Raw genomic sequence first — 25,807 nt, forward strand, 5'->3', positions numbered from 1 at the left:
CTACTTAGTGAGGCCCCCACAACTAGCGAGACCTTGCTTAGAAATAAAGAATAAGAAATAGGGTTGGGGGTATAGCTGGAATGTAGAATGCCCTTGAGTTCCATCCCCAGTACTGCAAAAGAGAGAAAGAAAAAAAGAAAAAGAAATAAAGGAGAGAAAGAGAAGAAAGACATAAAGACAGACAGGAAGGAAGGAAGGAAGGAAGGAAGGGAGAAAAAGAAAGAAAAAGAAAGAAAGAAAGAAAGAAAGAAAGAAAGAACAAATAGGACTGGGGGTGCAGCTCAGAGGTAGAATGTCCCTGGGTTCAATCTCCAGGACCACCAAAAAATAAAAAACTAAAATAAAATAGGACATCATGTAGCTATATCTTGACTTTCAAAACTGTAGAACCTTAATGTCCTATGATATCTGCAATCTTGAATGTTAAACTGTTAACATTTAATAGAGTTGCTATAGTTTATCTAATTTTACTATTCATAGTTAACTTAATTCTTCAGGTGAAACATTATTGTTTAAAAAAAAAGAAAATAAAAAGTAGCAGAAGAAATCAATGCATTCCTGGTGATACATGGTGTGTGTGTGTGTGTGTGTGTGTGTGTGTGTGTGTGTGTGTGTGTGTATTTTAGAGTTACCTGATATGACAGATTTAAAAGAAGATGACTATTATAAAGAAGATGAGAATATGGATGATTATCCTGAAAAATATGAAGAAGAGATTTCTTCTATTCAAAAAGGAGACATGAACACAGACAATATTCCTGCTAATGAGAAAACTGGCAATTATTATAAAGATATAAAACAATGTAAGTCTTTAAAGTTAATAATAATATGTAAAAAGCTAAAACAAAAAGCTGTCTGTAGTGGGCATGGTGGTGCATGTTTATAATCCCAGTAATTGGAAGGCTGAGGTGGGAGGTTTGCAGGTTCAAGGCCAGCCTCAGCAATTTAGTGAGGCCATCCACAACCTAGGCCCTGTTTCAAAAATCAAAGAACAAGCCAGGCATGGTGGCGCACGCTTGTAATCCCTGCTCTTGGGAGGCGGAAACAGGAGGATCCCACAGGTTTGAAGCCAGCCTCGCTGGCTTAAGAGACCCTGTTTCCAAATAAAAATATATAAAAAATTAGGTGTCTGGGAGCGTAGAAGGGTTTCCAGGAACCCCACTACCACCAAAAAATAAATAAATAAATAAATAAATAAATAAATAAATAAATAAATAAATAAAAGAACAAAAATAATGCTCCAAGTGTAGCTCAAAGGTAGAATGTCCCTGGCTTCCATCCCCAGCAACACACCACACACACACACACACACACACACACACACACACACACACACACACACACAGCTGGCTGTGCTCTGTACTCATTTGATTTATCTTAACTCTCCCGAACTCCCATAGTCATTTTGTTTTCTCCTTCTTAAATTCTAATTACCAGGGCTGGGGTCTGACTCAGGTTTAGAGCGCTGCCTTAGCAGGTACAAGGCTTTGGATTCCATTCTGAGCAAACCCCCTGCCAAAAAAATAGTAACAGCCCCTACAAAATCTGATTTACCTTATAGACTTTTCAGCATGTAAAATGAAATCCTTTTTTTTCCAAAAACTTTTTTTCCCCATGAAATGTGATGAACTTTAATAAGGTTCCTTTGGTGATTACTCTGACCACCATGGATCATCATTTGCGTTAGCAAAAAAATTGACCAAATTTAGTAGGAGTTAAATATTTGTTTAGAGATACATATTGGTTTCCTAAGTCACAGTCTGAGTTACATGGGATGAGAGGCTAGAACTTCACCATAGACTTTTTCAGAGTGGATACAATTCAACTTAGGACAAAGTGACGTCTTAGATGTTTGAAAGGTCCATTACAGTTCAGTTTATGACTCACCCTTCCTCATATGGGTTTCTTTCCCATGTCTTTACAAGCCGTTCTAAAAAGTAAAAGAAAAAAAAATCATAAGAAACTGTTATTGGGAAAACACCTAAGATTATTCTGTGAACTTTACTAACATTAATCAAATAAAAATAGAAAACCAATAAAGATATGTCTATACACCAATGCTTTGAAAACTATAATCCACAACTTGTGCTTCTGTTTTCTCTTTAACAAATCAATATCCCTATTGTGTAAGTAAAAAAAAAAAAATATCCCTACAGCGGTGTCACAGTTACCTGGAAGCAGAGGCAGGAGTGGTGTCTAGGTGACCATCGGAGGCCTCTGCACACACATAACATAAATTATTTTATACTGCGAACTCTTCTCATAACGCTGGAGCTGTTTTCACGTGTACCTCATTATTTTTAATGAATGCACAGAATTTCACAAAATGATGTCAATCAGTTATCTCATTAGAGAACACTTAGATGTGGGCGATTTTCCCTAGACATTCTTCTCATATATGCGCTTGGCTATCTTTTTGGCTAGAAACCAAGTGCTGAAATAATTAAATAAAGAGTATAATTTTGAAGTATTGATTAAAAAAAACCCCACCCAATTGCACTCTGAAAACTATTTACCAAATTATAGTTCAAAGAATTCTCCATAATGAATATCTGCAATAATAATATTTTGTGAGTGGGATAATTGAGAAATATATTATCATTGCTTTTCTCATTTACACTCTTAATTGCTTCCTGAGTAGTCTCCCTCTGTTTATTGGGTATTTTTTTTATTTCTACTTCTGTGATTTAACTGTTCATATTTTTCTATTAGGTTGTATTTTCATTGATTTGCAAGGGTTCTTTTTATAAATAGTATGATCTTTTTCTATGATAAATGTATTAGCAATTTCCTCCATGGCTGTAACTTTCATTAAGCTTTAGAACCTTTAATTGCAGATTTCCAGTTTTATAAAAATCAATTTTTTAATTCCTTTATAAATTCTGTATTTGAGGTCTTCCTTGGGACTTATTCAATGCAAGATGCTAAATTATTTTTCTACCTTCTAATAATTTGCTATTTTTTCAACTATTAGGTCTTTATTTTTATCTGTACCATTAAATAGGTTAAAACATATTTTCAAAGAAGATAGCCAATTGCCCAACACTGATTATCTACTTATATGATAAATTTACTGAGATCTAGTTCCCATATGAAATTGGCTCATTTATTACCCATTTTATTGTTCTCTTTCCGATCCATCTGTTAACAAAAATACCCAGGCATTATATTATTTCATCCCATTTTAAAATTCTTACATAAACTTGAATTGGTGCACTGTAATTATATATTATAGTGAGGTTCAAAGTGATACACACACATGCACAAAGCACTTGTAATTCTCTCCAGATCCTACCCAACTCTCCACTTCTTCCGATATGTCAGTGAGATTGGCAGCGGTACCTTTATGTACACCGCATCATTTGAACTCTTTCCTTGATCAATCCTCCTTTTTTCCCTCCTCTCCCCTCTACTCTCTCCCCCAATCCCCTTCCACTGTTCTTCTGGTCTCATCATTTATCTGAAGTCCCTTTTGTTTTCTATTTCCTCTCTAGCTTCCACATATTAGAGAAAATACATGAACCTTGACTTTCTGAAACTGGCTAGTGTCACTTAGCATGCTCTTCTTTAGTTTCATCCATTTACTTGAAAATGTCATAATTTTATTATTCTTTATAGCTAAGTAAAATTTCATTGTTTGTATATACCACATTTTCATTATCCATTCACCTATTGACACACATCTAAGTTGGTTCCATATTTTGGCTGTTGTGAATTATGCTGCTATAACTATGGATCATGGATGTGCATGTATTACTGTAGTATTCTGACTTTAATTCTTTTGGGAAGATACCAAGGAGTAAGACAGGTGAGTCATATGATGGTTTCTTTTCTATTGAGGAATCTCCATTCTGATCTTCATTGTTGTATTAATTTACCATTCTCCCCACAGTGTATAAGAATTTCCACACATCCTCACTAGCAGTTATTATTTTTGTTATTATTCTTAATGATTGTCATTCTAACTGGAGTCATATGGACTCTCAGTGTAGTTTAGATTTGCATTTCTCTCTGATTGCTAATGGTGTTGAACTTTTTAAATTTATTTATCGGCTATTTGTACATCTTCTTTCTAGAAGTTCAATTGCCCATTTTCTGATTGGGTTGTGTTTTTTTAATGTTTTAAGTCATTTACATATTCTAAATATTAATCCTCCATCATAAGATCAGCAAATTTTTCTCCCATTCTCTAGGCTTTCTCTTTAGACTCTTTATTGTTTTCTTTGCTGCATGAAAACTTTTTAATTTGATGCCATCCCACATATTAATTCTTTATTTCCTGAGGCTTGGGGTCTTACTGAGGAAGTCTCTACTCAAGCCTACAAGCTAGAGTATTTATCCTAGGACATTTTAATTCTTATGAAAATCACAACACAAATGCTGGCCTGTTTCCCTTTTGTTTTATTTTTCCATACATCTACCTTAGGAATTCTGCAAAATGATAATATATGAATGGCACCATCTTTTAGGGGTGTGTGTGTGTGTGTGTGTTGGGTCAAATTAATACCTATGTAAATATTAAAATATAAACATATACTATGTGTGTATAAATTTTTCTTTAATCCATGAGATTTTGGAGAGAAGAGACAGATGTGTATGTCTGTTCAGTCCATCATCTTCACCCCATTTAGATTAATTAACCCCTTGGCTGAGTAAATTTAGTTTTGAATTACAACCAACCCACTGACAACTTTTTTTTTTTTTTTTGCGGGTCTGGGGATAAAACCCAGGGGCATTCGACCTCCAACCTACACCCCCTGCCCTATTTTTTATTCTTTATTTTGAAACTGGGTCTCGCTGAGTGGCAAAGAGCCTCACTAAGTAGCTGAGGCTGTCCACGAACCGCGATCCTCTGGTCTCAGCCTCCCGAATGCTGGGATTACAAGCGTGCGCCACCACGCCCGGCTAATCCACTAACAATTTTTAGAAACAGAAATATATAATGTATATATTCTAAATATATTCTAAATATTATATGCAAATATATTTGGGAGACCTTTTTTGTTGTTAGGTTTGCATGGATATTAAGCTAAAGTGTTCCATAGTCTAACAGAAATTTCAAATGACTCATTCCTACTTGATCATTGATAATGTCAATACAAGGGGGAATAATATCACACATGTATAAATCTGCTTTGGCATCTGGTCTGCAATTAGTTTCTTTTTCCTGTGAATTTCCTCAATAATTGCTTTTCAGAGTCTTAACAGAAATAAATACTAGCTTGGATGTTTTATTTTCCCTAATGAATTTTCACTTTGACCCTTTTCCACTTTCCTTTTATTTTCCTTTTTTTTTTTCTTTTCTGTACTGGAGATTGAATCCCAGGCATTAGGCAAGTGAGACAGGTGTCTTATCACGGAGCTAACCCCCAGGCATGATTTTATTTTACTGTGAGATGCAGTCTCATTAAGTTACCCAGACTGGCCTCAGATTTGTGATCTTCCTACCTCTGCCTCCCAAGAAGATGGTATTATAGGTATATGCCTCCTTACTCAGAATATTTTATTTTTTTTATTTTTTGTGGTCCTAGGGATGGAACCTAGGGGCATTCTACGTCCAAACTACATCCCCAGCCCTATTTTTTATTCTTTATTTTGAAACAGGGTCTCACTGAGTTGCAAAGGGCCTCACTAAGTAGCTGAGGCTGTCCTGGAATCGCGATCCTCCTGTCTCAGCCTCCCGAATGCTGTGATTACAAGTGCACCAGCATGCCTAGTTTTTAATTTTAAAGATAAAATTGTCACAAGTATTTTTTATAATTCTTTTCAATCAGTGAGTGCATAAAGAGAAAATATTCTGAGGGAAAATGTAATGGGCAGGCAGTGACTTAGCTGGTTACTAACGCATTCGATTTCATGATTTTAGATGTGTTCACCACAAATAATCCAAATGGCACAGAGTCTGAAATATCCCTGACAGTCACAACTGATGTGAGAATTTATTTAGATACCTGTAAGTACTGAGAGATACTGTTCTACATGTGAAAGTCTTTAAAGCAAGACTTCAAATATCACTAGAGTGTAGTGTAGTAAAGACATCTTAATTCCTTAACAAGCCTGAAATGTTCCTCCAAAGCAGATTCTATGATCCGGGAACCCAGCCAAGTCCCCCAGTCACCCCCTGGGCTCTTCCCTACACTTCTCCCACACCGCAAGGCTCCGCATGCATTGTACTGGTCACTCCAAAAGGCATAGGAGTTCTTCCCTTTCTAAACCTCATATATTTGGTTTGCATGCAAAGACAACTAGGTTTCTACCTATGACAATTTTAATATAAATAAAAGCCACACTAATCAATGCCTGCTTGCTAGTAACACTACTTGGCAATAGTGAGTATTCTGAGCAATTCCAAACCTAGAGTGATATTTTCAAGATACACATTAATTAGATAATCCCTAGCTGGACATGGCAGTGCATGCTTGTAATCCCACCATATGGGAGGCTGAGACAGGAAGATCGCAATTTGTGGCCAGCCTCAGCTACTTAGTGAGGCCCTTTGCAATTCAGTGAGACCCTGTTTCAAAATAAAGAATAAAAAATAGGGTGGGGGTGTCTCTCGGAGGTAGAATGCCTCTGGTATCCATTCCCAGTACTACAAAAATAAAAATAAAAATAAACCAAATAAAAAAGATAATCCTTCATGGGAATCTTGCTTGTACACAGAAGCAACATCTTGAGATATTTGGGACAAGATACTATCAATTCTTAAGCAGATCAAGGGCCTCCAAGTCCCTTATGATGTAGGCTACCATTGGTAGTCCAGAAGAGATTCCAAAACACTGATTCCCAAACACTCCCACAAATCAAGCCCCAGAGGACTGCCATAGCAAATTGGAAGGGGATCAGAATTCACCACAATGTTAAAAGCAGCATGCGAAAGAGACAGGCTGCCATGGCAGGGACATTCTAGAGAACAAACTCCTCAAAGAAACGGAGACCTCCAGGATATTTGTGACTAAGATTGCTGATTTAAAAACAGCTCCCCAGTTGTAGTGGCCCACGCTTGTAATCCCAGTTTTTGGGAAGCTGAGGAAGGAGGATTCCAGGTTCAAAGCCAGCCTCAGCAATTTAGTGAGGCTCTCAGCTACTTAGTAACACTCTGTTTCCAAATAAAATACAAAATAGGTCTAGGGGTGTAGCCCAGAAGTTAAAGACCCCCGGGTTCCATCCCTGGAATCAATCCGTCAATCAATACAGTCAGCTGTGAGGACAAGAAGGCAGGCTACACCACCAGGTGCTCTTCTCCCAAGTTACTGCAGAAAAAGGGCAACATCTTTCATCATTTCTCTCTCCTTGTCTTTACTGCATTTTTAACTTAAAATATACATAATCATTGATGTTTACTCAGTGTTTTTATGTGCTGATAATCCTGTATCACTTTTCCTAGATAAAACTGTCAACGCAACAACTGGAAAACCCACCAAGAAAGAAGAAAAATCTTCTAAAAGACAGTCTCATAGACATATGCAAAGTACTAAACTACTATACTGTATTCATATCTGGAACGCATCATTATATGACTTAAACTTTTAAGTTTCACTACTCTGAGCATAACATAATGGAATAGTGTGCTTAAAGAATTTACACTGCTACATTTTAAAATCACTGCAAAATCTTTTACATGGTGAATGTCTCAGTCAAATTTTGGATGTACCTGGCAAGGAGTAGAACTGAGTTTTTAGAAACTTAAGTTTATTTTAGTAAAATCTGTCATATTTATATCTACATAAAATCTATATTCTTAAATGTACACATACTTATACTATATAAAATAAAAAATATTTATTAATATAAACTTATTTTATTTATACAGATATGAGTTAATATTTATACAAATAAAAGGTATTGATTATATTTTAATTTAAATTTATTTTATGATAATGTAAAAATCTTTACCTGCTTGAGGAATAAATGTATCATTTTAAAATCAATGCATAGTGTTTACTAAGATTATTCAAAGGAGTAGGTTTTTGAGTGGAAGACTATAAAATCCAAAATGCCATGCTATTTTTCTACCAAGAATATTGTTTCTTATTAAATATTTGTGAAGCCATAAGAACCCAGATGGTTCTCCACTAAAACCTCAAATGAATAGTCTAACAGAAGACAATGGATTCTTACCTGTCGTTCATGGTTCTTTATTTCTTCTTTCTTTTCTTATTTAGAATCAACCCCAAATGTGCCTGCATTTTGGACAATGTTAGCTAAAGGTAAATTCATACAGTTTCTTGAGAAATGTTTTGGTTTTCTGAAATCTTGTGTAAGAATAGTCACTTACTACAATACTAAAACTCAGTAAGTCAATGTTTTGTTGGTATATGTTATATAAAATTCAATACAAGCCCAGAGAGGTGAAAAAGTCAGTTTCTGATTTCCACCCCACAAAAGTTTTTTTCTTTTAAAAATGTGAACCAGGTGTGGTGACAGATGCATGTTTGCCAGGCGTGGTGGCGCACGCTTGTAATCCCCGCGCTTGGGAGGCTGAGACAGGAGGATCGCACAGGTTCGAAGCCAGCCTCAGCTACTTAGTGAGGCTCTCAGCAACTTAGTGAGACCCTGTTTCCAAATAAAATATAAGAAAGGTCTGGGAGTATAGCCCGGAGGTAGAAAGCCTCTGGGTTCCACCCCCAGAACCACCAAAAAAACACAAAAAACAAAAAACAGATGCATGTAATCCCAGTACTTGGAAGGCTGAGACAAGGAGTATCACAGGTTCAAGGTCAGCCTTCTGTAACTTAGTGAGACTGTTTTGAATAAAAAATAAAATGGGGTTGAGGATGTAGCTCAGCAGTTGAACACCTCTGGGTTCAATCCCCCGTACAACAACAACAACAACAAGAAGTTAAAATCTGGTTATTCAATGTAATTTGCAATTTTAAAAAAATTGGGGTAAAATTAAAAATCTTAAACTAGTCTCAAACCTAATATCAATCATCCTTTTTTGTGTTTGGAGCAGTGTGTGCATATACACACAGAGATACATGTGTAAATGAAAAGTATATATCAAAATATATGCATACATGAAAAGTAATGTGTATATATAAACATACATATACAATAAAACATACATATATGCATGCATACATAAATGCACATGCATATATACATATATAAAATAATGTATGTATCACAAAGACACATATACATGCTAAATATAAATATATATCATATGCAGTCAGTCTTCATTGTTTGCATGGTCTGTGTCTGTATTCTATATCATCTACTCACTAAGATCGCTTTGTCATCCAAAAATCAATACTTGTAGCAGCTTTAAGGTCATTTGTGGACATTGGCAGAGATTCAAAAAAATTTTAATTGTCTTCCGGGCGTGGTGGCACACGTTTGTAATCCCCACCTTGGGAGGCGGAGACAGGAGGATCGCGCAGGTTCAAAGCCAGCCAGGCTGGCTTAGGAAACCCTGTTTCCAAATAAAAAAGTATAATAGGTCTGGGAGTGTAGCCTGGAGGTAGAAGCATTTCCGGGAACCCCAGTACCACCAAAAACAAAATTTTTTTAATTGTCTGAGCTGTCCCCCATGTGTAGTAATAAATTGCTGGTTAATGTTTCCAAAAACAAGAAGGCTATAATGTGGCCTTAAGGAGAAAATACGTGTGTTAGGTTTTCAGCATGAATTATAGTGTTGGTTACTATATATACTCTATAGAACATAATTACTATGAATAAAGAGAACAGACCCATACATACCATGTACACACACACTCAAACACATGCAGTAATCTCACCAATGAACGTTGTTTGCCATCACACCAATCTATTGTCTTAACAGCTTTACATGGACCAACTATGGAAATGGATGATAAAGATCTATTATATAGACAGATTCCAGGTAAGAACAAAGTACTTCAGTTAATAGATACGTAGACATGCACACATCTGAGTGTCTGCATGGCAATACTATGCTCTTTAGTAAAAGTGTGGTATGTGTAGGAGGGTGTCCTGGTGGCTAACTTCACATCAAAGAGGGCCTGCACTGTCTGGGGAGAGTTCCAGTTCCTGAATGTTCCTCTCAAGTTACAGGTTTGTAGATGACTGACACTCATCTTCCTGTTTATAGCTTCTACTTTTAAAGAGACAAAGTAAATAGAGCAGGGTAGTGGATTATATACAGAATGCAGTCTTTTTAAAAATAGGTTTTAGTCTTAAAGGAGTTTTAGGCTTAAAGAAAACTTTAGCTGATGTACAGAGTTCCCATATCTCATCTCCTTCCGTTTTCCCTAATATCAACATCTGCTATTGGGATGGGGAATTAAGGTTTATGAACTAATATTGATACATTATAATTGACCGAAGTTTGTATTTTGCCTTAGGGGTCACCCTTCATATTGTACAATTCTATGGGTTTGTAAAGACCCTTAAGCAGGTGGAAAAGCAACTTTTCCACCTGTTTTAACTTGTCCACAATGTTTTAGCATAATTTGATGTATTATTCCCAGAATAATTGGTCTCAAGGCCACTAACAGACATTGACAATTGGATACATTTCACCCCACTTAATCCAAGGTCACATTCTGACAATTACAACTTTTAAAAATAAGAGAACTTAGACATGGAAAATTATTTTTGCTTGTTATCTAAATATTACCTAGAAAATAGTGTAGACCCTTGGAACATTGAGGAGCGGGCTTGGTGAAAAAGGAAAGAAATGACAACAGGGTCATCTAAATCCATCATTTAAAAAAGCTTAGTAAGTCCAGTGTATATTCAAGAAAATGTAAAAGATGGCAGTGAAGAGGTGTTCTCATTGCTAGATTTATTAGAAAGATTTTTAGTGTCTCTGGACCAGACACAATTTTTTAGTTTACTTATTTTAGAAAGTTGAAAAGGATGTTTGCACTTCTTGTTGTAATGTCAAGTACACTAGGTCTAATCTTCTTAATAATTAAATGTCAACCTTAGCTCTTGAGTCTCATGGAGAAATCCTCCAGTATACCATCCTCTTATTTTAAAAATTAGCACATGTGGCAGCAACATAGCATCACCTTTTTCTCCTGATTGACTAGATGTGTTTGTTAATTAATGTAACAGTTATCTCTTTGGAGGTGATAGATTATTAAAAATGCTTTCTAGGAAAGACGGAGAAAATCTGCTAACTACACATCTTGACATCTGATAATCTGGGTTTAAAACTGATTTTGTAGCTGGGTGTGGTGGCACACACTTGTAATCCCAGCAATTGGGAGGCTGAGACAGGAGGATCTCACAGGTTCAAAGGCAGCCTCAGCTATTTAGTGAGGCTCTCAGCAACTTAGTGAGACCCTGTTTCCAAATAAAATATAAAATAGGTCTGGGAGTAAAGCCCGGAGGTAGAAAATCACTGGGTTCCACCCCCAGTACCATGAAAAAAAAACAACCAACCAACCAACCAAATAAAAAAACCTGATTTTGTGCTGGGCATGGTGGCACACATAATCACAGTACTTGGGAGCTTGGGAGGCTGAGACAAGAGGATTGTAGGTTGGTTGTTTTGTTTGTTTTGTTTTGTTTTGTTTTGTTTTGTTTTGTGGTAATTGGGATTGAACCCAGGGGAATTCTAGTCCCAAAATACACTCTCAGCCCTTTTTTATTTTTTGTTTTGAGATAGGGTTTTTCAAGGTTTCTGACAGTCTCACTAGGTTTTGGAGTCTAGTCTCCAATCTGAGATCTTCTACTCTCAGCCTCCCAAGTACTGGGATTACAAGCGTGCACCACCACTCCTGGCTAGGGTCATAGGTTCGCAGCCAGCCTCAGCAACTTAACAAGGCCCTCAGCTACTAAGTGATACCCCATTTCAAAACAAAAAATAACATAGGGATGAGGGTATAGCTCAAAGGTATAATGCCCCTGGGTTTAATCCCTAGTACCACAAAAACAACTGATTTTGCCACTTGCTAGCTATGTGACATGTGGACTTGCATAACCCCCTGTGATCCCGTGAAATAGAGCTCAGGATGGTACCTCCAAAATTACATAAAAGTTAAAAAGCTAAAGGTGAAGGGGAAAAGCTATGAATGGTTGGCATGGGAAGCATCCTTCTTCCTGGTGGTGTCTGGGGTGAGGGACTATGATGGATAGTACAGATAGTGTAGGGCTTTTCTGCACTTGATTTACAATCCTTATGCTCCAGGAAAACATACTGCACACACTGTTTTCCCTTGCATTTTCTTTTTCTCCCCAGGCTCTGATTTGAATTCTACAAATAAAAACACACTGGCAGAGATGGAACAAATCAAGATCAAGTTAATGCTGGGCATCTCTTTGATGAGCCTCATTCTTTTTATCCCCCTCTTGGCATGCTGTCTCGCCACAATGTACAAATTGAATCAGCTCAGGTAAGCCTGTAGACCGCTCTGTGTGCTCCGTGAGTGATGCTTAATACAAAGCTTTCTCCCTCCTGCCTTGAGTAAGCTGCTAGCAAAATGTCACTCCTGAGTAATATATCTATAAGGTATAAAGTTTGACTCCATTTACCCTATTCAGAAAGATGCTGGGGTCATCTCTCAGGGAATATCCCACTTGAACTTTTCTCCAGTATTTTAAATAGTCATCCAGAGACAGAAATTATCTTAGTCAATTGGAAAGAATACAATGTATACATTGCTCTTAAAAAATATAAATAACACATCTGCTCAGGGTCTAACATTTTTTTTCTTTTTTTATTTTTTTTATTGGTGCACTGTATTCATACATCATAGTGGGATACAAACTTTTGTAGAAATACATGCACATATCGCCCAGTCAGCCCCCACCCGATCCCCACCCCATTCTCTCCCCATCCCTCCTTCCCATGCTTGGCTTAGTGGTTGACATCTAGTATTATAGCAATTTATCCAAAATTAAAAATGATAATTTCACATAACAGTTTCATTTGTCTGATACCAAGCTTTTGATGACTTAAAGATAACATTTCAATATTTCTTTTTGCTTTCTTTCTTACCAGAGAATATTTTTTTCTATTTTTTTAGGTGAAACTATCATATATTTATATATTTATTTTTCAGAAAAAAAATCTATCCTAATATGGAATATGGACTCTAGATACCCAAAATGATCTTGAAAAAGAACAAAGCTAGAAGATATATATTTTCTGATTTCAAACCATATAAAGCTACAATAATTGAAACAGTGTAGTACTGTTCTAGAGGCAGATATATAAACCATTGGAGTTAAATAAAAGCCTAGAGCTAAATTTTCCCCTATATTGTCAAGTTATTTTTGACAAGGTTTCCATGAACATTTGGTGGTGGAAATAATAATCTTTTAACTAAATATCGTTGAAAAATAATATTTACATGGAAAAGAATAAAATTGGGCCCTTACCTAATCCCATATACAAATATTAACTCAAAATAGATAAAAGACCTAAATATAAATCTTAAGACTACAAACTTTTAGAAGAAAATCTGGGTCATAAAACCTCACAACATTAAAATTGGCATTGATTTCTTGGATATGATTTCTATGGCACAGGCAACAGAAGAGTATACAAACTCCCTAAAAAATAAAAAAATATTGTATATCCAAAGACAATGTAAACAGTTAAAATTACTAATAGAATGGGATAAAATATTTGCAAATGCTATATCTGAAGGTATATTAATATTCCAACTAGAAATCCTAAAAATTAACAACAATAAAGGCAAACAATACCATTTAGAGATAGGTAAAAGACTAACATAAATAATGAATCTCCACAGATAACCAATCTTAGTTGTCTGTTGGATGGAAAATCTTGTTTCTCTGGTTCTGGTGTGTGTTACCTATTTCTTCTTTGTAGTTAATCTCTTTGAGTATTTTCTCCAGCGCTGGTTTTGAAGACATAAATTCCTTCAGTTTCTGTTTGTCATGGAAGCTTCTTATTTCTCCATCTAATTTGATAGAAAGTTTTGCTGGGTAGGACATTTTTGGCTGAAAGTTGTTTTCTTTCAGAGTTTGGAATATGTTACTCCAGGCCCTTCTGGCTCTCATGACTTGGTTTGGGAAGTCTGGAGTGATTCTAATTGGTTTGCCTCTGAATGTCACTTGGCCCTTTGCTTTTGTTGCCTTTAAGATTCTCTGCTTGGCTTTTACATTGGTCATTTTGACAATTATGTGGCATGGGGATCCTCTTCTCCGATCCTGTCTAAAGGGAGTTCTATAAGTTTCCTGGACCTGTGTATCAACCTCTTGCTCTATGTTTGGAAAATTTTCTGCTATTACTTCCTTGAAGAGATTGTCAATCCCTTTGGTATCACTTTCTTTTCCCTCCTCTATTCCAATTATTCTTAGGTTAGGTCTCTTAAAATGGGCCCATATTTCTTCAATGTCAGATTCCTGCTGTCGGATATTTTTTTCTAGATTAGAAACTATGCGTTCATTTTTGGAATGATCATCTTCTAAGAGCGAGATTCTGTTCTCCATGTGGTCTAATCGGTTGTTTGTGCTTTGAATTGAGGCCTTTACTTCATTAATTGCATCCTTTATCTCTTTTTGGCTCTCTCTGAGTTCTTTTCGAAGCACCTCTATTATTTCTACAGTTATTTTCCTGATTTGATCTTCTAGAAATCTCTGATTTTCTGTTTTATCGGGTCCTGATGTTGTGGGGTTGTGGGCATTCATTGCTCCAGTGTTATTCCTCTTTCCCATGATTTCGGAAGTTTGTACCTTCTCTGGGTTCTTCCCTTGGGTCACTATGACTTCACTTAAGGTGCTCTGGATCTCGAGTCAGTAGTATCTCTGACCCCACTACTCCTTTACTGGGTTGTATCACAGAGTCTCCGACCCAGGGAGTTGATAGAGGCTGCTTTAGACCATGGGGGTTGCCAGGTTGCACGTTCTCCTGTGGTGTGATATCTCTGCCACCGCCACTCCCCCACTGGGTCAAGTCCCAGTGAGTACAGTACTGGGATTTCTCCTCTGTGGCCCGCAATTTGACTCACTGTTCTTGAGTTCACAGATGTAGCTGTACTAGACTCGGTGAATTCGCTGCTGCTGCCGCCGGTGGCAATATCATGCCGCTGCTATGCCCTCGGCCGTGAGGCTGGCGTGTTTCTTCTTGGTTTTGAGTTCGACTCTGAGTCCCAGAAGCGTGTGCTGAGCTCAGCCACTGGGAGCTTTAGATGGTCCCTGCGCCGAAAGATCCCGCCTGGCTGTTCCGCAGCGGCTCACCTCGGCTTGCTGTAGCCGTCCAGTGAATTCGCCGCTGCCGCCGGCAGTATGGTGCTGCTGCCGCGTCCTCGGGCATGAGGCCGGTGTATCTCCTCTGTGGCTCTGAGCTCTGTTCTCAGTCCGCTTTCTCTCTGGAGCCTGGTGATTTTTTTGTTTCTCTGGTGATGGTGTTTTCTGGCTATGAAAGGCACTGATTTTGTGGTAATGGAGATTGGTTGTTAGCGGGGCTCTTAAGCCCCGCTTTTCTCGGTCGCCATCTTCCCGGAAGTCCTCTCATGTCGGGTCTAACATTTTTTCATTGAAGCAAGCCTCACCTGAGATCTCAAAATACTACAAATTATCTATGTCTGTCTGTCTGTCTGTCTGTCTGTCTGTCTGTCTGTCTCTCTCTCTCTCTCTCTCTCTCTCTCTCCCTCTCATTTATTCTTTGAGGCCTATGCCTCTGTTCATTTTTATAAAAACATTAAATTCAACTGAAGCCAGGCTTGGTGGCACACACTTGTAATCCCAGCACTTGGGAGGCTGAGACAGGAGGATCGCACAGGTTCGAAGCCAGCCTCAGCTACTGAGTAAGGCTCTCAGCAACTTAGTGAGACCCTTTTTCCACATAAAATATAAAATAGGTCTGGGAGTATAGCCCAGAGGTAGAAAAGCCCAAGCTCCACCCCTAGTACCATAAAAAAAATCAACTCAAACCCAAATTAATATATTATTTAAAAATACAATATTACAGGTTACTTTAAAAATACTAACAGAATTATTTAATGTTCATAATTATCATTAATTTCATTGTTTTGATTGTGGTATTTTTGATGAGTGGTATCATTCTCAGACCCAACTCTATTTATTTATCCCCAACTCTATTTTATTTTACAAGTTTTTATTCAACTTTTATTAAGACAACCTTTACTGTTTTAGTAAATTGGTTTCTAAATTATATTACTGAGGTTTGCAAATGCTCAGTTCAAACAAAAGTTAAATATAATAATATTATTAAAGAAAAACTATATAACTTAAACCATTTATTAAGTAATACACTAGACATTATTTGTTTTAATTTTAAATATTTTTAAAGTTGATCTACAAATGTACACAATTAAAAACAATTCTTGTTCTGTTCTTTTGTTTTTCAGTTACAAAAGTTGTGACAGTCAATACTCCATCAACCCAGACCTGGCAAATTTATCTTACTTTCATCCATCAGAAGGTGTATCAGACACATCTTTTTCTAAGAGTGCAGAGAGCAGCACACTTTGGGGCACCTCAGAGTTGTGGAAAAATCAGGCACAAGATTGACAAAATGGAAAAATATGATGGATGTGATTTCCACAGGCTCAGATGATACAGGTTTAAATGATAAGTCGTGCTTACTTAAGAATGAGGAACCAAGTGAGAACTTCTATACAGTTGAATAAATAACATTTATTCTTTTGTCATAAAAAAAGATCTTTGTGTCTCACATTAATGTTATCATTTTGAAACTTCTGAGACATTTAAATTTCCAGTATCTTTATTTTATTTATTTATTTATTTATTTATTTATTTATTTATTTATTTATGTGGGTCTAGGGATGGAACCCAGGGGCATTTGACCTCTGAGCTACACCTCCTGCCCTGTTTTTTATTCTTTATTTTGAAACAGGGTCTCACTGAGTTGCAGAGGGCCTCACTAAGTAGCTGAGGCTGTCCGCAAACTGCGATCCTCCAGTCTCAGCCTCCCGAATGCTGGGATTACAAGCATGAGCTACCTTGCCAGGCTAAGTGACTTTGTGTTAATAGACTAATGTCTGAGCTACTCATCACTTGACTGCCAATATTTGGGAAATTAGAGTTGGTAGGAAGGAATCGGGTTTATTTAAGAGCAAATACCTTTGAAGATGGAGAGGTCCATCTATTTTCCTCAAAGCTTCATCTTCAAAGACTCAAGGTTCTCCATCCTTAGAGATTCCTTCTATATAGAAAAAAAAAAAGGAAGAGCAAGGTAGAAAGACTGTGCTGAGTATCCTTATTGTCCAGGGTATGTGCCTCCTGTTTTGTTTTGTTGGGGGGGGTCCTTCTCTGGGGCAATGCAATTGGACCTTGACCTCCTGAGGTGTTTCCTGTAGTATTTTTTTAGTCATTAATTTCCTGCAGGTTAAACCTCACAGCAGTTTACATAATTTATGATAGTTGATGCCCAGGACTAAAAGAACAAGGAGGGGTATTACACATTGTGATGTTATCTGAAGGTCACTAGATGTAAATCTAAAGAAAATTATTTAGCAGTTAACATTTTATCCATGTAAATTGTTGGGGCTATTCTTTGTAATTTAGTATGCCAGGAAAAAGGGAGAAGACATCAAAAGGATTAAGGAAGGAAAGCAGTCTTGGTTAATGTCCAAAAGAGGAGAAGCAAAGTAACCTTGCCAAGGACAACTCCCAAGGGAGTGGTCACTGTTACAATTCCCTGTCAACCCTTCATTTTATGTCTATAGGAAGTGGAGCATTGACTCAATTCTGGCTACTTACTATAAAATGGAATGAAGAGCGGGAATTTTTAGAATGAAAGATTTTGACATAAAATATACAGTTTTTTCTCTTTTATTTTCTCTTGGAGAATGGGCAGCTGAAGGCTTTAGTTTTCATTATTTCTGTATGCATAATACAATACTTGAAAATCCTTAGCTGGGCATGGTGGTGCACACTTGTAATTCCAGTGCTTGGGAGGCTGAGACAGGAGGATTGCACAGGTTTGAAGCCAGCCTCAGCTATTTAGTGATGCTTTCAGCAACTTAGTGAGACCCAGTTTCCAAATAAAGTATAAAATAGTTCTGGAGTATAGCCCAGAGGTAGAAAAGCCCCTGGGTTCCACCCCCAGTACACACACACACACACACACACACACACACACACACCCTAAGTAGGCTCCCATTACTATTACTACTAGCATGTGAACCCTACATTTTGTGGTGCTGGGGATGGAACCCAGGGGCATTCTACCTATGAGCTACATTTCCAGCCCTATTTTTATTTTTTATTCTGAAACAAGATCTCACTAAGTTGCAGAGTGTCTCATTAAGTAGCTGAGGCTGGCCGCTAACCCGGATCCTCCTGTCTCAACCTCCCATGTACTGGGATCACAAGTGTGTACCACCATGCCCAGTGGAATCCTACTTTTAAAATTTTTTCAAAATGAATCCTATTTCTTGGAGAAAGGGAGTTTGATGCTACAAAGTCTTTTAGAGCCAGGAAATTTTTTTGCCAATGCTCCTTTGTACCTGAGATGAGGTACTAATGTACAAGGAGCAGGATCTATTAATCATTATACCAACACCCTAGTAAGCTGAGACATAGCCGAGGGCAACTGTATCAGGGAATCAAGAGATTCCTATTATCAATATTCTCAGTTATTTATCTTAGTTATATTGTCATTTGAACAAATATTTAGGATGCTTTGCCAGAGTCAGGTTCAGGCAGGTTCTGAAGAAGGACCAGATATATCTTCACTGGCAGAGCTTACTTTACTCTAGAATGATGGATCTAAGACTTTACAAATTCTGTTGCCAGCATAGGAGGGACAGAGTAACTCATTTGTCAGGTGGTCAAACCTGAATAGAGCAAACTGATGCAAGGTAATTGGTATCTGATCCACCTGTTGGACATACTGCTTGATCCTGGCCTCATTTTCTAGTTTGAATGGTGGAATACCTACCACAGAGGCTAGAAAGGGGCTCCCATACACAATTTTAAAGGGGCTTAATGTAAGCCCATTTCAGGATGCTACCCTAACTTGGTACAGAACAATGGGGAAAACGTTTATTTCCACTTAAATGGATCTGTTTAACAAAGTTTAAAGTATTTTTAAGGTATAACTCATCTTTTTCCCCATGGATTTCAGTATTTCTGATGAATGTTATTTCCAAGTTTATATTATATTCACTCACCTTTTGGGTGACTTTAGAAACAAATGATGTACAATTGTCACTTTGAGTAAGATTTAGTGGTTCAAGCCTGGGAATAATTTCCTTGAGCAAAAGTTTAATCAACTCACTTGTCTTTTCAGTTTTGGTAGGATATGTTTCTATCTCACCTGCAAAAGTGTTCATAAATGCCAATAAAAAATTAAAATTACCTGAAATCTACTTACCATTTGTTTGGATTTAGATTGTCCCCTCAGACCTCAGGGATACAAAGCATCCATGTTAGAGGTAGGACTTAGTTGGTGAGGAGGGGTCCCTGGGAATGTGACCTTGGGGATTCTATATGGTCCTTCCTCCCCTTGCTCTCTTGCACTTGCCTCCAGTTTCCTTGATGTGAGAGCAAAGCATATTGCTCTTCTCTTCTCTCTTCTACTTCTCTTTCTCCTTCTCTTTCATCTTTTTCTCCTCCTCCTCCTCCTCCTCCTCCTCCTCTTCCTCCTCCTCCTCCTTCTTCTTCTTCTCTCTCCTCTCTCCTCCCCTCTCCCTCTCTCTCTCTCTCTCTGCCTCACACCACCATGCCCTGAGCTTAGCCAACTTCAATTGACCTAACATAGACGGAACCCCTAAAATCTCCAGAACTTTGAGCAAATAAGCCTTTTTTTCCTGTAAGTTGTTCTCCTCAGGCTTTTGGGTAATAACAGTGAGAATGCTGATTGAAATATTATTCTTCAAAGAGATGTAGCTCTTAATACCCTTCCTCTTTTGAGGTGAGATGTGTTTTCTTTGGGTTTTTGGCATGTAAATAACATACTTGTACAATCCTTTGAACAGTTTTTTCAAGGTGCAGATGTGTGTGTGTGTGTGTGTGTGTGTGTGTGTGTGTGTGTGACTTTATTAAGGACACTTTATTGCTGAGTTATACCCCTACCCACAACCTTTGTTTTTATTGTATTTTGAAATTGGTTCTTGCTAAACTGCTACGGCTGGCCTCAAACTTGCAGTCCTCCTGCCTCAGCTTCCCAAGTTGCTAAGATTACAGGTGTACATGCACCACTGGGCCTGGCTAGGTACAGCTTTTTCAAGTAAGGCCCTATTAAATCTGACACGCATCTCTGCCATAATGTGTCCCATCACGTAGGTGCTTTAAAACTGAATACACCAGGTCTTCAGAGAGTGAAATCATCTTGTGGGTTATTGATTTTCTGTTGTGAGTTAGAGTTTGTATCAGTGAAGCCACATTTCAAGGCATGTTCCTCTTCCCATGCTGTGTAATGAGGTTTACATTAGGTAAGTTCAATTGGGGTATCAAAGGTCTATCAAGATATTTCTCCCTAACAGCTTTTTTAGCGGCTCTATCAGCTTTCTGATTTCCTCAAGTCATGTAAGAATAACTGTTTTGATGTCCTGGGTGATACATAATAGCCCCTCAGGCTGATAAAGCAAACGTCTTAAATATGACCCAAATCTCCTCCATCAAATGTTTGAGTGTATTTACTGAAGTTAACAGCCCTCTTTTTTCCCAAAATAATTTCATGTGGATGCACAGTTGGAGTCAGTATAGATGCATACTTGTTTTCCTGTGACAACTGTAAAGCTCCAGGGAGTGCGATTAATTTGGTTTTTCATGCAGATGTACTGGCCAGAAAACACGAACCTCTATTGCTTTATCCAGCAGCATCACAGCATATCCTGCTGGGTGTCATCCTTCTTTCAAGAAGCTATTCCCATCACTATATAGTTCCCAGTAGTGACCTGTCAGTGGTATGAAAAAATCCACCTGCTGGAATAAACTGTATCAATAATTTTTAAGCAGTTATGTTCTAAATTGTATTGGTGCCCACTTGAGAGCTTCTGACCCTGACAGTTAAACAATAGCCTGCTTCAAAACATTTTTTCCTCCTCCCTTCCCGTTATCCCCTAGCTTTTCTTCTGCCCCAGTTCACAAAGAGCATGCTAATTTACTGACCAAATGAATGAATAACTGGTGCCCCTGGGTCTGAGAAAAAATCAACTCAAGGACGACATAAACATGAATTGGCTCTTTCTGATCAGCATACCTATATGACCCTTAAAAAAACATATTTTCCCTCTGTTCAGGGAGAGTCAGATTTTTTTGGTCCTGAATGTTAACTTCACTGGTTTGCCCCAATTATTTAAATGGGCAAATTGGGGCAAGTACTGAAATTTGGTCACAAAATCAAGTTCTGTTATTGGGAGAGTGTGGTGGCTGGATGCAGGGCTGTAGTACTTTGCAAGACGATGTTTGCATCATTAAATAATTTGATATTTTTCCATTTGCCTGGGCATCAGTCAGTATCCTCCTTTTATTCAAATGAAGTCAATACCTGATGAGGCAGAAATAGCACAATAGACTGTCCTGAGGTGAAGTTTTCTGCCTCTTGCAAGATATCACAAGTAGCTATGACACTGTTCACAGACAGGGTAGCCATCCTTTAGCTGTTTGGTCCAATTGTTTGGAGAAATAAGCTATAGTTGAGGGAATTCTGTAAACACTTTTTTAACATTTCAAATCCATTTTATTTTTTAAATAAATTTTTATTTGTGCATTGTAGTCAGACATCTTAATGGGATAAAAATCTTGTGAAGATATACATGCACACATCACCCAATCAGCCCTTACCCAATCCCTAACCGCTTCCCTCCCCATCCCTCCTACCCATGCTTGGTTTCCTGATTAACTTTGATATGTTTAAGTACATCATATGCTTTAAAGAGTTTCCCTTTTCCCTCCTCCCATCCCCTCAGATAGGTCACTTTAATTGCTCCTCTATAGGATCCCTTCTTCATCTAGAGTTCCTCCTGCTACCCATTTCTCCCTAGTTTTTGCACATTAGGAAAATATCTGATTTCTTATTTTTTGTGACGTATCATTATAAATGGCATAATTTTGTTCTCCCTTATGGCTGGGCAAAATTCCATTGTGTATACATCACATAGTGTTGAAATCCACTCATCTGGTGAAGGACATCTTGCCTGGTTCCACAGTTTGGCAATGGTGAACTGTGCAGCTATAAACATGGTTGTTCATGTATTAGTTTGGTATTGGTTTTCATTCTTTTGGTAGATACCCAGAGTTGGTATTGCTGGATTATATGGTAAGTTCATTTTCCTCCTTTTGAGGATCTTCCAAACTGTTTTCCAAAGTGGTTGCACCAACTTGCAATCCCACCAACAATATATTAGAGCTTCCATTTCTCCACATACGATCAATTACAGTTTCTTTCTTCCTTGAAGTCCTTCTTTTAATTTCCACACTTATTCCCACTTACTGAAATCCTGAAAGCCAGAAGGTGAGTAACTTTGACAAGATGATCCACTAACAACCATTTTTTTTTTAAATAGAGCTCACTTAGATCTGGGAATCTGCTGAAATATGAGGTGAGGCAGCGGCAGCTTCTAGTGTTTCCTGACTACACCGTTGCAGGGACCCACTGTCCCTTTACTGTGGAGCAGGACCCAGTCCCAGGTCTGCCGTGCGAAAGGCTCTGGGCTCAGCCTTGCTGGCTCCTGACCCGGCTGGCTACGTGGCAGGCTCTGGTCCCCATGACCATGGGCAGGATGTCTACAGAGGTTCCCATTTTTCCTTCCATATTATTTTTTTTTAAATAGGAGAAAACAGCACATGTCATTTGCAGAAGCTGGGAGCCCAATTCCCTAGCAGCAATTCCCTATCTCCCCACTGAAAATGGAAGCCAACAGCCTCACCATGGAGAGCAGGATCCACTGCTCCAAGCACACCCTGGCTCCCAGCAGCACAGAGGAGCATGATGGCCATGAGTGCTGAGGTCTCCTGGGATGCCCTGCTCAGCAAGCTAGCCCGGCCATACAGGCTGGGGTCCCTCTGACTCAACCAGGACATTTTTCTTACATAGTATGTTGTCCAGAAGTCCTGAGCATGTGGGGCAGAAGAAGAATACTTTTGGGGAGTTTTCTCAAAAATTCAAGGTGGATTTGATTGGATATGTCTGCCTCACCCGAATACTGGACGCCGCCACCATCTTGGTTCTCCCCCAGAGCATTTTTCTTACATAGTATGTTGTCCACAATTCCGGAGCTTCTGAGGCAGGAGCAATCTATTTTTTGGGAGATTTCTCCAACAGTTCAAGGCAGTTAATTGGCTCTGTCTGCCTCTCCTGAATACTGGCTGCTGCCGCAACCATCTTGGGCCATCTCTTCTCTCTTAAATTTTAGGTAGGAAGTCATGGCTGGAAATGTCTCTGTATGTTGTCACAATAAGATATTAAACCAAATCTGTTGTCTGGGATTTCTCAGAGGAATACAGGTTCTATTCAGCTACTGTCAGCTGTAGCCGCCACCATCTTCCACCTCAAATCCTTGTAAATACGTTTTAAATGAGCACCCCTAGCCAGGTGTGGTGGCGCACTCTTGTAATCCCCGTGCTTGGGAGGTGGAGACAGGAGGATCACGCATGTTCGAAGCCAGCCTCGCTGGCTTAAAAGACCCTGTTTCCAAATAAAATATAAAAAAGGTCTGGAAGTATAGCCTGGAGGTAGAAGGGTTCCATCCCCACTACCACCAAAAACAACAAAAAAAAAGAGCAACCCTAAACTTATGCCCTACTCCTCATGACATAAAACTTGAAGGGCTTTTTGAGGATTACGTAATGGAAAACTAGCACTGATGTTAAGTTTTAACAGTATCAAATTCTTGTTGGCACCCAGCATGCAAACATATAGGCTCTAATCCTAGACCTTTTAGACCTTCATAAAGAGGTTTAACTTTAAGTCCAAAATCATAAGCATCAATTTCCATTTGCATAATGTTACTAGTAGTTCTCAAAAACTGAATATCTACAGTCATTTGTGAATGTCTTCTTTTCTGGCAGATTGGAATATTGTAGGGTTGTCTTAACAAGGCTGAATTAGTTTGTTTAAAAAGTTTACTCAGCCATAAAGAAGAACAAAATTATGTCATTTGCAGGGAAATGGATGGAACTGGAGAATATTATGCTAACTCAGATTAGCCAGTCACAAAAATTAAAAAATCAGATGCACTCCCTAATGACCATAAGAGGAACTGCAGAGGAAGAAGGAGAAATCACAGATGACCTAACTGAGACGGGAGGCGACCTATCTGACAAAGATGGGAGGGGGAAGAAGGAAATTCCCTAATGTACATGATGTACATTCATAAACATATCAAAGTCAATCAATAAGCCAAACATGAGGAGGAGGGAGGGGGAGGAAATGGGGTGGGAATTGGAAAAGGGCTGAATGAGTGATGTGTGCATGTATGCCTCTACCCCATTAAGATATAATGATTACAATACACCAATAAAATAAATAACTAAAGTGTATTTAAAAGAGAAAAAATGTTTCTCCAACACCAACTGAGTTTCCTCTAAAGCCTTATTTTTTAAAATGCTATTCCTTTCACGATACAGTGGTCCCCTCTATTAATTCAACATTTACCCATGGTTTATTTAATATTCAACCCAAAGGGTCCCATTCACCCGCACATCTTTATTTAATTTCTCATAGACCTCAGAGGAAAGAACTACGAACCTATCATTTGTTCTGGCAAAAACTGCAGGCTGAGTTGCTGTGTTTCTAGAGAGAAAATTTCTTGAGTGTTCAGTTTGCACAGCAAATCCTCTCCTGGGAATGAAACTGGACTTCCTGGCATGTAAAGAAAACTTAAGTAGCTGAGGCTGGCTTCGAACCTGTGCGATCCTCCTGTCTCAGCCTCCCAAGCGCAGGGATTACAAGCGTGCGCCACCACGCCCGGCAAAAGCTTGGTATCAGACAAATGAAACTGTTATGTGAGATTATCATTTTTAATTTTGGATAAATTGCTATAATACTAGATGTCAACTACTAAGCCAAGCATAGGAGGGGGGAATAGGGAGAGAACGGGGTGGGGATCGGGTGGGGGCTGACTGGGCAATGTGTGCATGTATGTCTACAAAAGTATGTATCCCACTATGATGTATGAATACAGTGCACCAATTAAAAATAAATATGAAAAAAAACAAAATAAAGATAAAAGTAGGGCTGGGAAAAAAAAATAAAATAAAATATGTCTCAGAGTGTAGCCCAGAGGTAGAAAGCCTCTGGATTCCATCCCCAGTACCACACACACACAAAAAAAAACCCTCCAGTTGTTCCTGCTAATTGGCAATCCCAGGAGAGTCCAGGAAACAGCGTCTGGGACCCAAACTTAGGAGGAGACTCAAGGAAGGACACTATGCAAATCCCAGGAAACCACCTCTGAGACCCAACTGGAAAAGGAAACTCCAGCATATAAACCCTTAGACAAGCCACTCTAAATGGCTATCTATTCCAGGAGCCCCTCCCTCCGGGGAGCTTTTCTCTCTCTATCAGTGTTGGCTTGGAGGGAAAGTCGTGTGCAGCACTCCTCTGGCAACCCCCGCCTAGTGACCAGAAGACACTGCTGGACACTGAGTCCAATGAGGTCTCTGGGTGCAGCCTGCAGATCTCTTCAGTGGATTGTGCGGATTTGGGGAGAAAGCGGTTGTAATTGATGGCATGTAGCTTGAACTACTCCCAAGGAGTGTCCAGAGGGCGGTGGCTGGACTCCAGGGTCCCCACTGACCACAAGGGTGTTCTGTCTCTTTTCCCATCCCTGTTCTCGTTACAATAAACTCCCTGCCTGCCTTTCAAAAAAAAAAAAAAAAACTTAATTTTAAAACATTCAATGGAACCCTTCCTCTCCTCTTCTCGGGAGGAGAAAGAACACCGGGCACTTTGGGCTCACCAAGT

General features: G+C 38.6%; 1 protein-coding gene across 1 annotated transcript; it reads left to right on the forward strand.

Annotated features, from left to right (window-relative positions):
- Nucleotides 1-637: 637 nt before the first annotated feature.
- EQTN (equatorin) lies at nt 638-16,440 on the forward strand (the record flags this gene model as incomplete). Its single annotated transcript, XM_080708954.1, has 6 exons — nt 638-803; nt 5,867-5,953; nt 7,388-7,471; nt 9,788-9,847; nt 12,176-12,329; nt 16,278-16,440. The coding sequence occupies 6 exons, from the start codon at nt 638-640 to the stop codon at nt 16,438-16,440; spliced, it is 714 nt and encodes a 237-aa protein (XP_080565080.1).
- Between the last annotated feature and the right edge of the window lie 9,367 nt (nt 16,441-25,807).

This window comes from Muscardinus avellanarius, assembly GCF_963383645.1.
Source record: "Muscardinus avellanarius genome assembly, chromosome: 13".
Lineage (NCBI taxonomy): Eukaryota > Metazoa > Chordata > Mammalia > Rodentia > Gliridae > Muscardinus > Muscardinus avellanarius.